A 15,593-nucleotide genomic window follows, 5' to 3' on the forward strand; every position below is an offset into this window, starting at 1 on the left:
CAAGATGGTAGACTACATAATACTGATGAAAAGTTGAATATCTAGAGAATAAAAAGTGTTATAAAAAAACTGTAAATAGCATTCTCCTACATTTGTGGAGCTTTTTTTGATGGGTCATTATGTTGTTTGGCTTACTTTTCCTTTAACTTTAATAGGACATCTTTATGTCTTTATCTTTAGCAGCAAAGTGTTAATCTAATATTTTTAGAAAGTTTATCACTATTGTATTCATTTATATTCATTAATATGAATAAATAAAGGTAAGGTACCGTAATCCTCTTTGTGTATTATTGTATTTATACAATGAAGGTGGATAAGTGACTGGGTATTAGAACCATGTTGATTTGGTTTTCTAATGTGTGATATTGCAATTCAACCTTGTTGACTGTGTCTTAGAATGATAGAAAACAACAAGGTTGTTGTAAATTTATTTAGCATCCCACACCAGCTGTCAAGAGTGACCTATATACTAGTCTTCGATTACTAATACTAGCTTTCCATTTGTGAGCTTACTAGTCATCGTGCTAGTGTTCAAAGACTAGTATTACTATTCATACTTTTTTCCCACTAGCTGTCAAAAAGGCTACCAATTAGTCGTCGAGTGTTAAGCTCATTTAAATTTTTCGCCCTATACGAGAACTCGGCAAAAGCTAACTAAAGACTAAGAAGGTTTTGACGACTAGTTTTTCTCAATATTAACACTCAGAAAATCCACTAGTTATCAAAACTGTTTTAGTTGTCATAGACCTTGTCCCTTAGTTTTCGAAGACTTACTTTGAGAGCTTGCCGATAACTTAATGATAGCTATCCATTTTGGTAAGGGTGTCCATTGTGCTGACAAACATTTTCATAATGTTCCAAGTTGAGTGTACATCTTGCTGGTTGTAGTTGTGGTGATTTAAATGTACAGAGCAGTGAAATTGAAAGATTTCAAATTGGAAAGAAAGTGAGAACATCAGATGATGCTGACGGTAATTAAAATGATCTTCTATTTCTTCACCAGTGGTATGCCTTGACTATGCAATAGGAGATTGTCTGTCACTTTCAAGAATGAATTTGTGCCTTATCCATTTTGTTGATTTTTATATTTTACTTCACTCAATTAATAATTAACAATACATATTTTTACTGATGTTCAAAATAGTGTGTACACATAAAATATCTGTTGTCTAAATAGTACTATTTTGTATAAAGTTAATACATCTATTTAAACAGCAATGGAATGAGTCATTGTTGCAAAGACCTTGTAGGTAGGCCATCTGTTCTGGCACCCCACTGTGTCCACAGATATGTGATGCTCATAAAGTAGAATTTGTATGTGACATGGGTAATTCTATGTCATTGTGGGAAGTCGTATTTTTGGACGTAATATTCTTTATAATACCAGCAGTCCAGCAGTCAGACAAGACAAGTACTTTCAAGAGTAGATCACAAGTTGTTTATTCGTGAACATAACATAGAAGCGCCCTGAAACAATTACAATGGATGCTTATATACCCTCGTGGGGATTCTGAATTTGAGCGGGGAAACTTAGATACAAATATACAATACTGTGATTGGTCAATACAAATATTGTGGTGTTGCCTCTCACGTTCGCTCATAGCACAGTGTTCAAGGTCGTATCCCGTTTTGTGACATTCAAGTTTAGGCGGTATAAATGTGAGGGCGCAATTCTGTGTTATAACCATTAGTTTCCGCGCATGCGCACTTCTTTCGTTTTCCGCCATATTTGTTTACCAAAAGATTTTAGGTCTCATGCCACTAATCAATTTAAATGCCTAGCAGGAACCAATAAAATTTTTTTAATATTATTTTTCTCAGGTGTTCCCTGTTTGAGGGCGCGATCACCTGGGTCAGAGGTGAGACTAACATGTGGTCTTTTGTTTACTACTTAGCGGCTGTGTACCTGTGGGATTATTCCGTGTGTATTTGGATGTTCTAATCTTGGTGTTTTCCCAGTGATTTCTCTAGGTGCAGTCCAAATACAGTAGGTGTGTCTTGTTTACCTGAGTTTTGCAAGAGTTTGAGCTGGCCAACATGTGTGTTTTTTTCATGTGGTTGATTACAGGCATGTTGATTTCCCATTTTAGAGCTATGTTTTCAACTTTGTTTATTATTTTCATATAGTAATCTCGTCATATGTTAACATTGTCGTCTATGGAGTTTCAATTAGTGGTATGAGCCCTTTACCAACTTTATTGCAAGATTATATCCGCTGCAATCTGATTGTCATCTTTGCCATCCAGCCGTATTATTGTTGAATTTGTATCTGGTAAGATTTGATTCTTTTGTATATTAAGTTTATTTGCCATTTTGTTAGTGTTTTTGAAGATGTTTTAACTTTTGTATACATTTTTGTATTTCGTGTATTGAGCAGACGACTGTATTTATGATCACAAATTTCTTTGTTCGGTATTTTGTGCGTTACTGCTTACAAAAAAATTGAGTCGATTGCTCATGAAATGACACCCTGTCATAGTGATTCTGTGTGTGATATTTTCGTGACATTTTGCAAATTGTAAAGAGGTATTTTCACTTATTTCATTTTATGCACTGTTTATCTGTAAAAGTCATACTTATCTGCACTTAAGTTTGTAATTCACTAAAATTCTTACACTACTGCTTTATTACTAAACAGGTGTTAAGATCTGATATGTTCTGATATTTTGAAGCTAGAAATTGTGAATTGAGGACAGAAATTGTCTTTGTTGCATCCTGTCGGGTAGCTGCGGATCCGTAGCTCTATCTTGCGACTGACAACTGTTTTACCTTTTTCTTTATTACTTGGACGTCTTCTTTTCAAATTTTGTATTGTAAGTCGAATATAGAGCTACGGGATCTGTCCCATCCGAACTCGGGAAACTGTGTGTTCGTGAAGCACCATATCCAAACAATCGCTGTTATTGTCGAGAATGGTGACATAGCTCACCTTTATTGTCGTTTGGTCTTTTGTATAATAATTAGAAAACACAACGAGTCAAGTTTCATGTTGTAATAACCATTTGTATCGAAGAATTCAGTCGTTTTGTGACAAAAACGTCGTTTTCTCGACCTTCTTCGCCGCCATTGATATCCCAGAATGCTTTACGCCAATAGAACTAAATCTCGTTTGGGGATCACGTGATCAACTTTGACTAAAAAGAATATCGCCGTGAATTTTTTTAATCGTTAAAGAAAGATAATAAATTAAACAAAATTGTATAGTAACTATTTTTATTATGGAATTAATATATTTCTTTAATTATTTATTAAAAAATAATGATGGTTATTTCCCTTGGAATTTATTTAAGACTTTTACATGTTTTAAAACCTCACAGAAATATTTCTTAATTCACATATCATTTCTTTACCGACTAACTCATTCACTTGCTGGCTCACTTTATTAATTGTTCTAAATAATGTTTTGTCATTTATATATATTTTTTTTCAATTCTATATATTTTATAATACAGAAATTCATCCTGAAATTTGACCGATTCATTTTTAAATTTTAGTGGCTATTTGTTAACCATATCAGTATAGAACTTGTAACTAGGTGAAGATAAAATAGCAATGCTGTAGTATACATATCTTCATGGCCTCAGTACATGAGCGGAGTGTTCAAACTAAGCAATAGTATGTAACATTTATATTATGCATATTAGATTGAATGTACCAAGCTTTAAATTAGCATATGATTTTCCACCACATTTCCTCTATTAGAAGCACACCTTCAAAAAGAAAAACATGTAAACCAATTAAACCATTTATTTGTATTGTAATGACAAAATATACTGTTTTATTGTAAAAGTTTGGAACATCCATGGATGTGCTTCTAATATAGGAAACACAGTACATATACTGGTACACGTATTTCAAAGTGGGATATAGATCAACAAAAATAAGAATGCAACTAATTTTCTGAAAATTATTTTTTCTATTTCAGAGTTAAATAAATACGTGTATTGACAATCAATCAACAGATGTATTTAACAATGTGGGCAATTCAAATCAGTCTAAAATGCAAAAAAAGTACAAGTTACAGAAAAATGTTTCTTACCAAGACTGTTCACTACAGTATACAATGTAGTCATGTTGTTTAATAAATTTTAATATTAGCACTGGAGAATATAATAGTAATACACAAGTTCTTACAGTTATCAACATTGTACCGGTACTCTGCTGATACAGGGATGTGTTATTGCTGATTTTTTAAAATAAATTACCTAAGTGTATCTTTATTTAACATATACCTTCATTTCATTAATACACTGGCAGTGAGGTCACTTAATTTAAAGATTGTTACACTTTGAACAAAAGCATATACATGTGTATTTCCTTCTGAGACTCTTGCCTTTAATTTTTGTCTGGCTCCAAAGTGCATTGTGGGTAGTTTACATGTAAAAAATCTCCTTTCTAAATACCTTGACAACAGGGATTCTGTTAGAGAACTAATGTTATTTGTCTTGTAGCACAGAATGAAAACTTTAATTTGATACAACATAACCACAAAACACTTCCATACAAATTCTTTGACAAAATTCAATGTACCATAATCTATTTGTTAACAGGTGCTATGTTCCTCAACATTACGTAATACAATATTCTTTTCTTTTCAGATTCAACATTCTCATTTTATGAAAGAAAACAGTGATTCATATGATACTAATATGCATAATACCCAGAATGCACCAATTGATCAGACAGGGAAGAAAGTGAAAGAGATAGATCTAAATAAGAACATTACATAAATTTGGAGCTTTTGTCCAGAGTGGGACCATAAGGTGGTAAAGCCATCAAACACCTAACAATTGTGACAATGTCTCTTTCTAAGCAATAAAGATGTGACCATGAAATGACCTTGAAGATTTGTATGTGGGGGGGGGGGGTCTTTGTAAATCTCGACTCGAACTTGAACATTTTTGGAAAACATATAGGCCCATGCAGTTAAGTTTTCAAGACAATGTACATTCAAAAGGTACGTACAATGTTCTATAATGTATGGGAAAATAAATAAGTCAAAAAAAATAACTTGCACAAAAAGATATCTTTGAGAGAGAGGACCTTTTCATATCATGTGTCTGAATCTCAAAGCAATCTGGCTGAAGGTTTCATAGAAGAATTAAAAATATGTAAAAATGAGTAAAATACACCAAAAAATTCACTAAAAATAGACCCTTGCATATGATGTCATTGGATTAACAATTTTGCCAATTTTCAAAGCAATGAAACATATAGTTCATAAAAAAATAATAAATTTTCGACCAAGAATCACAAAAATATTCACAATAATAGAGGATTCAAACTTGCCAAGTATGGGGATGTTCGACTTATGGCTGTGTTTCACATATACGCCTGTGTGTGTCCAATATATGGGAGTACTTTTGCAGTCGAGCCTTTAATTTGGTTGTTTTTTTATTAGGATCTCATGCCTTAATCCTTTGAATCCAGTATGATATCTTGCCCAACTTTATCAAATAAATGATCTGCCTTGTATTCCTTAACAAATTTGTCTATGTCCTTCTTATAGGATCCTTTTGATGTATTTGCAAACTTGTCAATAATATCTGCAGCAAAGATCTTATCAAGGTCCTTTCCAACATTTCCAACAATTTGGCTGCATCTAGCAATTTGTAGATCTGTGTACTGCCCATGGCTGTTTTTAAGATTCTCTAAATTGTATGAAAGAAGATGAAATAAATTAGTTTGGTTATTGTATTATCATGCTAGCCTGAGGTTTGAGAACATGGGATTAGGCAAAAGGAAACATGGAGAAATTAATATTTTACATTTTGCCAAATATTTTTAATTTAAGAAACTTTTCTATTCCATATCAGCTAGGTTTCCATTAATATTTTGTAATAAGATAACATTTTTCTTTATTGTAGCAATAAATATTATATTCTCATGTATGACAATATAAAGGATTATAGATACAGTTTTAGGTATCATGCAAAACAACTTGAGTGGAACACCCATGAGTAATACTCAAGGTACACAAATGTAGGTTTGACTGCATTAGGGTAGACCATTGGAAACTTTTTGAGCAGATCTACAGAGTATCTGTATGAACATCCATGCAGTTGTAATTCAAATAAATTGTAATGAATGATATACAATGCAAGATTACTTTTGCTTACTTTTGAATTCATTATTTAAGAATTCGTTGATGAGGTCCAGTGCAAGGTTGTGCCCTTTCCCTCCCACCATATTTGCCGTGCTGTTCCAGATCATATCTGCAGCTACACGTTTGGTTACAAACCCTGAAGCACCTGTAAAATATTAGTTTACATTCTTAAAGTTTTAAGTTTTATCAGCTAGCAATGGTCAAAAGTTAAAACTGGTATGAGGTTATAATTCATTGGTCCATAATTTCCCAGTAAATATGACCACTGCAAAAAGCAATTTAGGGGTAGATCATTACATACTCAGGGGGGGGGTCTTTGGCAGGAGAATAGAGAAAACAACTGATGCAAAGAAATTTTTTGAAATATAATTTCTGCATGAAACAACCCGAGCAAAAAAAATACCTGCTGAGGTACTCGCACCACCCACCCATCTACTTACAAGATATCAATCTGTGACCAAGTATCAAGTACTTGTTGTGGTTTTGTTTCCAAAAATCTAACATGTTGATTTTCCAGTTACTAAGCATTCCATCACCATCATTTTCCCTTTCACAATCTTTGTTGACCATGTGGTATAAACCACGCCACGTGACAGCACTACTGTATTCATTTATTGAATCAACATTTGGATCATGGACCTGTTCACATTCAGCGCAGCAATACCAGGCTTCATCTGTAATGAACAACTAGCTATTGTCAATTGCCTAGTCCTATTCTATTTTGGTAGAATATGTTGTAAATAGATGTAATTCCTCAAACATGTTAACAAATTGAAGGCTAATATTGAAAACTGGGTTAATATTTTTCCCTAAAAGTTTGTTGTAATTATTACCTGGCAGTTCAGTTAAACCTCTACATTGTAGATGGAACCATTCTCCATTTTGACACATGGCTCCATTCTCACAACCAATCCACGTATCTTCTACATTTCTTTTACAGCAGAATATTGACCACTGCTTACAATTATCATCACACCACCAATCTTGTTTGGCATCCTGCTCATCCACTCCCATGCATTCAAAGTGATACCAGTGTTTGCCACTACAATTTGTACCTGCTGAACATTCTATCCAGTTACCATTCAGCCCTCCTTAAAAAGACAAATCATTTATTTAACTTGTTTTGATCATAACTTTTATCCAGGACAATGCATAAATAATTTGCAATAAATAAAAGCTATGTGTTTAAACATGGAATATTGCAAGGTACCTGCAGAAAAACTGTACAAATTAAGGACTACCTGGCTGGAATTGTTTATACTGGTATATGCTGTATCACATAACATCATATGACACTTCTAACTTCTAAATATGAGTGAATATACTGTTAATAAATTAAGTTGATGAGTTTGGCCACCAAACTTAACATTCTGCTGTTGAGTGTACAATTACATAATGTACTCACCTTCTCCATTACAAATACAATAATCTTCTTCATCCTCATCTTCTACTGTCACATCATCACCATCACCTATCACCTCTGATATGTCATCTTTGCTCACATGTGGCCATATATGAAGGACAACATCTGATGCTATTTTATCTATGTATGTTTTCTTCATCTCTCTGTTGGGGTCCTTAGGATGATCATTAGGAATTTCATCCAGTGACTTTATATTTAGAAATTTCAAAGCCAACAAACATACCATCCCCTCTGTATAAAAGTCAAGGAAATCAGTTACGTGGTTTACACAATCCATGACATTCTTCTTTACCTGTCGATGACCAAACAGGCTCTTCACATTAAATAAAGTTCCCCTTTCATCTATATTTGGTGCATAAAAGTAGTCACTCATAGTATCCTGTATGTGTAGCAATCAGACAAAATCAGGCAATTAATTAATTGATAAATGTGTATAACTGTTGAGCTGCAGTTGGATGTTATGTAAAGGTAGATTTGGGATGGGATGGATATAGGTCAGATCAATAGTAGAATCTGTACTCAGTCAGTGGAAAGAAGAATGAATGATGATGATGAAAGATGCATGGTCAGATGCATGCTAGTGTAGATGGATATTAATGTAAATTTGGGTTCTTGGGAGTAAAGAAGGTGACAATTTGAAATCATGGGTAGGGTGGGGGGTGGTGCTGGCACAATAAGCACTTCTAAAAAACAAAAAAATGGTACAGCAAGGTAATCTTCCAGCCAACCCTTCCCCCAAGGATGGTCAGGAGGTGATTTTACATGGGATACATGAATGCATGATCCCATTTATCATGTTTCAAAATAAAATAGTTGTATACTTACTTGCAGTAAAATACACCGCTTGTGAAACTCTTGTGCTCGTGGTTCTTGACCTGTGAATCTGTTTGTCACATCACTACTTGTCGACATTGCAACCTTACATTCAACCATTCGCTCTACAGATAGTTGATCTCCGTGCACTAGTGTTACATGTGGCTTGTTAATTACTACAGGAACATATACAGACAGCTTCTTCATTATTTCAATCACACCTCTCCCTGATGCAGGATTTTCTGGAATAACACCCAAATTAACCTATAAAAATAACTTTCACAATTAAACGAGAATATGTTCCAGCATTGGTGGATTTAAGAGATAAGAGAAGCAGCAATAGTACCCCAATCACCACAATAGTATGCAACAAATGTTGAACTTCAATCCACTTGTTGTCTCCGGTCACAATTGCCAAAAATTATTAAGTCATTATACTACCCCCTGATGGCCTCACCTGCCTTTATATTTATTTTAAATGACCATGAAAACTTTATTGATCCAATAGATATACCCTGCCATAAAATAGATTGTTTACTTTATTAGAACAATGGGTTCTCACAATGAATGAGTAACTTTATTAATGTAGTAGTACTGGTCCTAATTAAAAAAAATATACTAATGAAAGCACAATGGCTGGAGTACAAGACAAACAGAATTTAAAATTTTTTACTTATTGAAAATTATCCAAAAGTGTCAGTAACAAATAATTTCCGGAAAGAAAAAAAGGTTTCCACAAAAATCACTGATCACATCCATGCACCTCAACCAAATCTAACAAATGACTTTAAGATCTAAAATATTTAGCAACAGAGCAGCAAAAAATAGGTTCCACTTTTAAATCTGAACTGCATGTGTATGTGCTTTAGCACTTACATTTGCTAATATTATGTATACTCACAATATTGCTTTTCATCTTGGAAGCATCACTATATCTGTGGGAAATGTGTTGACTGACAACATCACTGAAATCATGGAGACATTGTAAGTGCTTAACTATAATTCTCTCCACCATGGATTTCATTCTGTTTTTCAAAAATTCCCAATCATTGTCATTTGGCAGATATATCCTTTGCATCTTTAACAGTATCGTCATCATCTAAATCTCGAAAATTAATTCTGTTTTCCACACCATAAGCCAGGGCCCATATCATCATCTTATTAGCTTTTGACTGAGAGTGATGCCTCACTTCACTGAGCTTTTGCACGTTATCCCAACACAATGAAAACCCAGGATTTGTGGGAATACAATGATCAATATATCCACACCTTTATAATCATACAAATGAGATTAATATAATTAAAGTTTTGTGTTTGAGTTAACTGTAGTCTCCAAAGATGTCATGAAATATTTGTATTAATTTAATAGTTACATTTTGAAAACCTCACTGGACTAGAAGATTTATAATTTTTTCCATTTAAGATAACGAAACAGAAAAGGTATTTTACACAGGCGATTTTAATTAAAGCATGGATTACAATTATTATAAGCACGGTATTATAAGAAAACTTGCGCTTGCTCTCTTGAATGGATGCATCAATATCATCTCCATTATCACCAATATCATCATCCGTATAATGTAACATTTCAGGGTTTAGTTCCCTAACACCAGAAATGACACTGCTACTGTCAGAGTCAGTTCTTTCAATTTCATCACTGGTCTCAATAGAATCATCACTTGTACTCTGATCTAGATCTGATGGTGAATCATCAGAGTCACTGGAAAATATATCAGTGTTTGGAGAAGCCACATCTCTAAGAGGTTCGACAGCAGTTCCAGAAGTATAACCATCCTATTGTATGTTAGTAACAATAATGCTGGTCAAAGCCCAATATACTACACATTTAAATTGTAAGTATAGGTTTAGGGATGACAAACATGCTTTAATTATGACCATTCCCTTGAGCTCTAAGCACTCATACATGCATATATTGCTTTGTGCCAATCACAGAAAACAAGAAGCCTGCCACCAATCCACCCACACTTCCATTGTCTGTTCTTATATATATCTATCCATATGGCTAAATAACCTTGCACTAAAGGACATCCAAATATTGCACAGAAGATTATGGTTTAACCTTTCAACTTATAAAAATAAACAATAGTATACCATAAATCACAACAAATCCATTGGGTAGCTTTGCACCAGACAAACATATTTAAGTCACCAGGTCTGAATAATTCACCAACACTACATGTTTGGAGCATCTTGAACCACTTACGTATAAGTGGTGGCACCATGAGGTATCCAGAATGGCTATTAACATACCCTGCCAGCAAGATACACTTGTTAAGATAAACAAATGTTTATTACCTCTACTTTATGTTTCCAATCAATAATCTTAGTGTCAAATTCTTTTCTCAGCTTGTCTATGACCATTCTTGTTCCCTTCACACCTAAACATATACCAACTTTATTATACCAAGTAAGCAACTGAAATGTAAACCAAATATAACATATTAGTTGTCACTGCTTTGTTTGCTTAATTTTAAAACCATGACTCAATAAAGTGGCACAGAATGTATCCTGCTAAATAATTTACCTTCTGGCTACACCCACTTCTATACATCTGTATTGAGTTTATACTTTGCAGATATTTGAAGCGACTTCTTTTGCGCAAATGCAAGATATTTCCCATGATGTATCCCAGTCCAGAAGTTAAAGGTCCAAGTTTGCCATCCTTTTCACTGCCATATTGATAAAAAAGTTAAAGCATTACAGATACAGTACTTTTTGAATCATTGTTGCACTTTTACATACTATTACCAATTTTATTTCCTCTATTAGAAGCACACCTCCAATAAAAGCACATGTAACCCCAAAATAATATTTATTTCTGTTACAAACACTTTTTTTCAAATTACATATAATCACATGCACTTCTAATAGAGGAAATATGGAATAATTTATTATACTGTATCATATTAACAGAGATGCAATAGGAAAATATCAATGAGAAATTGACTTACAGTAGCACAAATTAATACATGTACTATGAAATATTTTATATAGAATTACTGAATCCCTTAAGAAAACAAAATTTAAAGTATGGGTATTTACATTGCTAATTTGTCAGTTGTTCTTGAGCTTGTTAAACTGGATTCCAACACTGTATGCAGCATTGGAAGGTTTTCTTTGGTCTCATCTAGTATAGATCCCCATTTAAAGGCACTAATACTTTCACATGATATTGCCGGTGATGATTTGGTGGATTTCTTCAAATAGGATGCCATCTGTTTTCTACATTCAGAGATAACAACTGCTAAAAACTCCTTTTTAGCATTCTGGCTATGCTGAACAAGAATTCTGAATGTGGTACCATATTTGTAATTTGCTAATGCTTTTATAGCCATGGAGATAAAGCCATCATGCACAGGAACCTGCAAATAAATTTACATTTTTTATTTATTTACTTATTGACTCTTACACAATCCCCGGAGGGAAAGAAAATGGTCACAAAGTACAAGGAGAAATATATATATAAAAAAACAAAAACAAAAACACAATATACTAAATAACAAATACAATCACTAAATTACTAAATAATACAAAATCTCTAAAATACAATCTAATATAAAATTACAAAATTGACAGCAGGCATTAAGATGTCAAGTAAGACCCTGCTTCCTGACTTCAAAGCTTTTACTTATGAACTGTGCTACTGGTATAATAATGTTTTCATTCTGTAACAATTCCATGAATTATTTCTCTGCAGGTTTATTTTCAAATGCTGGGATCATATCCTTAGCTTTATTGAACAGTTTGGCACGCAACTCATTATATTTGTTGCATTCCAGCAGAAAATGCATTTCATCCTCAATTAGACCTTTGTTACACATGTCACAAACCCTGACGACCCATTTCAATTTTGAGACTATGGTCACTAAGACGGAATTTGGTAAGCACACTACACAGTTCAAAGTTTTTTAGCTTGACTAAATATGGCTCAAGTTTTAAATCTGATTTGATTAGCCGATATGTTCTTAGTTTGTTTTTCTCATTTGCTTTGGTGCGGTTATCATTATAGACCTCACCTTTCCATCTTGTTAGAAATAAATCCTTGATGCCTAAATCAATTTGTTTCATTTGTGCCGAGGTTAATTTATCACAGTTGTTAACTGAATGATATAGTTGGATATTGTTTAATAATGATGTCACTTCTAGATACCATTTACTTTTAATGCTTTGGTTAACCACAAAAGCTTCCTTGAGTAACGCATTATTAGAATTCATGGCCCGACTGTAATATTTAATTATTTGTTTTTTTATAAATACGTCTAGGGGGTATCTGCCTAACTCGCTATACATGGCCATAATTGGTGTGTGTTGTGACACCCCCAGTAGATACCGACAATAACTTAATTGAACGTCTTCAATAGGTGATTTAGTGGAGAACTCATCACCCCAAACATCACAACCATAAATGAGGATAGGTCTGATGAGTTTGTCAAAAAGGGAAATTGAAACTTTTATACTTATGTTTTGTATTGAGCCAAGCTTTGCTTTCATTGAAAACAGAGCTTTTTGAGCCTTACGTTTAAGGTTTTTTAGGCCATCCTTAAATTTACCATTGGCACTAATGACTAGTCCCAGATAGTTATAAGATTTAACTGTATCAAGTTCGATACCTCCAAGAAAAAATGTATCATTATTCAAACGTCTGTTTGATTTATTGAAAATTTAAATTTTGGTTTTGTCAGTGTTGACAGAGAGCTTCCACGTTTTAGCATACAATGCCAAACTATCAAGACATGTCTGAAATCCCTGTTTGGTTTTAGAAAGTATCACAATATCATCGGCATAGAGTAGACAGCTGACATGCGAGTTTTCTAAATAAGGAGGATCACAGGTATTAGGATTGAAAATAGTGGGCAGGTCATTTAAAAAAAGATTGAAGAGAGTTGGACTAAGATTACATCCCTGTTTAACACCAATATTGGACTGAAATTGTTTTGTTAAGCCTTCTTTACATTTAACTTTATATTTTACTTTACTGTACATGTTTTTGATAGTTTTATACATTTTTCCAGTTATACCATATTTGATTAATTTTTTGAATAGACCATCATGCCAGACACTGTCAAAGGCCTTTCTAAGGTCAATAAAGCAGGCATATAATTTTTTTGATTTTTTAATATTTGTGTTATTTTGTTTATTGGCGCACTCTGACTTACCACTGTAGAGATATTTATTTACCAGGGTTTTTAGTATGAAAAGATTGTCTGTAGTTCGACAATCATGCCTGAATCCGAACTGTCGACCGGAAAGAATGTTATTAGAGTCTAAAAATGATGTCAGCCTAATATTTAGAATACTATTGAATAACTTGCCAAGACAGCTAGAGATGGCAATTCCCCTGTAGTTGGCCGGGTTATTTTTCGACCCAGATTTGTGGATTGGTACCAACAGGCCAGTGCTCCAAGAATGTGGATAGTTATTTGAACTATAAACAATATTAAAGAGTTTATGTATTGCATCTAATAAGTGATGTTCACCGTATTTTAACAATTCATTGCAAATTCTATCTTCTGCCGAAGCCTTGTTACTTTTAAGAAGTCTAATGGCTTTAGTTATTTCATTTTTTAAGATTGGTCTGTCTAAATAGGGGTTGCTACTTGCACTCTTTTCACTATTCTCCAGTTCATTCGCAATCTCAGAGTTTGATGTACTGCTATCAGTATTAAGTACATTGTAGGTTCTTAAAGTAAACCAACCAATCACCAGGTTGAACATTCCCATTATTATTACTGGGGTTCTCGCCATTCATATCACGAAGAATCTTTAATTACTGTAGTTAAGTATATATTTACATAAAGGTTAACCTTTCACTGCCATTGTCAACTTTTGTCACTTTTCACGAAATAGATTTGTATAAAATCTACCTAATTTCTCACAAATTTTTATGTATACTTGTATACAACAAACAATTCCAATTTTTTCCAAAATAAACTGAACAATTATAAAATACAATCATTTTTAAATACAAATTGATTGCCTTTGATGATTATTTGCCTGTGAGTGGCGGTCTTTTGTTTTCTATTGTAAATGTTGTCTCTTGGCCATATTTACTTCAAGGTAAATCCAATTAAAAACATTCCCCTTTAATATGCAACTAAAAAAGTATTCCACAACACAATGTTGTAAATAAGAAGAGTTCACCATTTGAAATAAAAAATAAATCCTACACAGAAAAAAATCAACACTGGAAAAAAACATTTTTTTAATGGACGACCCCTTATTAAAAATATTCATAATTTATAAACATTATAATGAAATGGCAGAATCCACTCACCCTCTGTGCCTTAACCCTCTTTAGACTAGGGCTTTTAGTTGTTGTTCTTTTAATTGGTGAGGATAATGTTATTCTTTTCCTCTTCTTTGAAATGTATGTACCCTCTTTCTTTCTCTTCTCAAATAATTGTGTTGATGCATGACTTTCCAGTGATTGTCGGTAGGACTTACTCAGACTCACATAACATTTACCACACATATACCTGTCTTCCTCCAAAGATGGCTTGGATGGAGTCAGTTCACATTTGATCAGTTTTTCAAGTGCCTCAACAACAGAACCTTTGGAATGTTTTAGTTGACGTTTTATACTGAATTTTTCATTTTTTTTCAGAGCCAAACCACAATTTATGCATGCCATGATGACACAACATAAAAGAGAAATTAAAGGACCCCCTAAGTTACTTAATAAATTAAATTTACAAATCCAATACAAATGTATTACTTAACAGAATGAATGAATGAATGATGAATGAGTGAGTGAGTGAGTGAGTGAGCAGGTGAGTGAGTGAATGAATGAATGAATGAATGAAAAAAAATAATGAATGAATGAAAGAAAAATGAGTGAGTGAATGAATGAATGAACAAATAATGAGAGAATAATTGAAAACAGAATGAATGAATGAATGAAAAACGAATGAGTGAATGAGTGAGTGAAAAAATAATGAGAATGAATGAAAAAATAATGAATGCTTATCTACTGCCTATCCTACATGCACACCTACCCTTGCACACAAAACAACACACACACATTACACACTTACACTCACTTCCAAGCTCACACATACACGTCTCCCTACTCTTCAAAGCTGCCAAATAACTTGTATCCATCCCATCCACAAACAATGTATTCAAAACTGCTACCCTTATACACAGTGCATTCTCTCCACACACATTTTTACACAATTCTTTCATATCATCCTCACATTTATACAGCAAACTACGACCACTGTTATACAT

General features: G+C 33.4%; 1 protein-coding gene and 1 long non-coding RNA gene across 2 annotated transcripts; one reads left to right on the forward strand and one right to left on the reverse strand.

Moving 5' to 3' along the window:
• The first annotated feature begins 3,556 nt into the window (after positions 1 to 3,556).
• LOC146737178 (uncharacterized) lies at positions 3,557 to 5,360 on the forward strand. The gene is made up of 2 exons (XR_014930982.1): positions 3,557 to 3,615; positions 4,599 to 5,360. It is a non-coding gene; the product is annotated as an uncharacterized LOC146737178 (long non-coding RNA).
• Positions 5,361 to 6,538: 1,178 nt separating this feature from the next.
• Positions 6,539 to 15,593, reverse strand: LOC146737179 (uncharacterized). The gene is made up of 11 exons (XM_085505358.1): positions 15,398 to 15,593; positions 14,638 to 14,915; positions 11,406 to 11,725; positions 10,888 to 11,032; positions 10,659 to 10,778; positions 9,853 to 10,136; positions 9,419 to 9,611; positions 8,355 to 8,606; positions 7,512 to 7,908; positions 7,410 to 7,411; positions 6,539 to 6,745 (listed from the first exon to the last, which is right to left on the reverse strand). Exons 1-11 carry the CDS (start codon positions 15,591 to 15,593, stop codon positions 6,539 to 6,541), a joined length of 2,394 nt encoding a protein of 797 aa, XP_085361484.1.

Source organism: Saccoglossus kowalevskii, chromosome 11 (genome assembly GCF_978046115.1).
Source record: "Saccoglossus kowalevskii chromosome 11, keSacKowa6.1, whole genome shotgun sequence".
Classification (NCBI taxonomy): domain Eukaryota; kingdom Metazoa; phylum Hemichordata; class Enteropneusta; family Harrimaniidae; genus Saccoglossus; species Saccoglossus kowalevskii.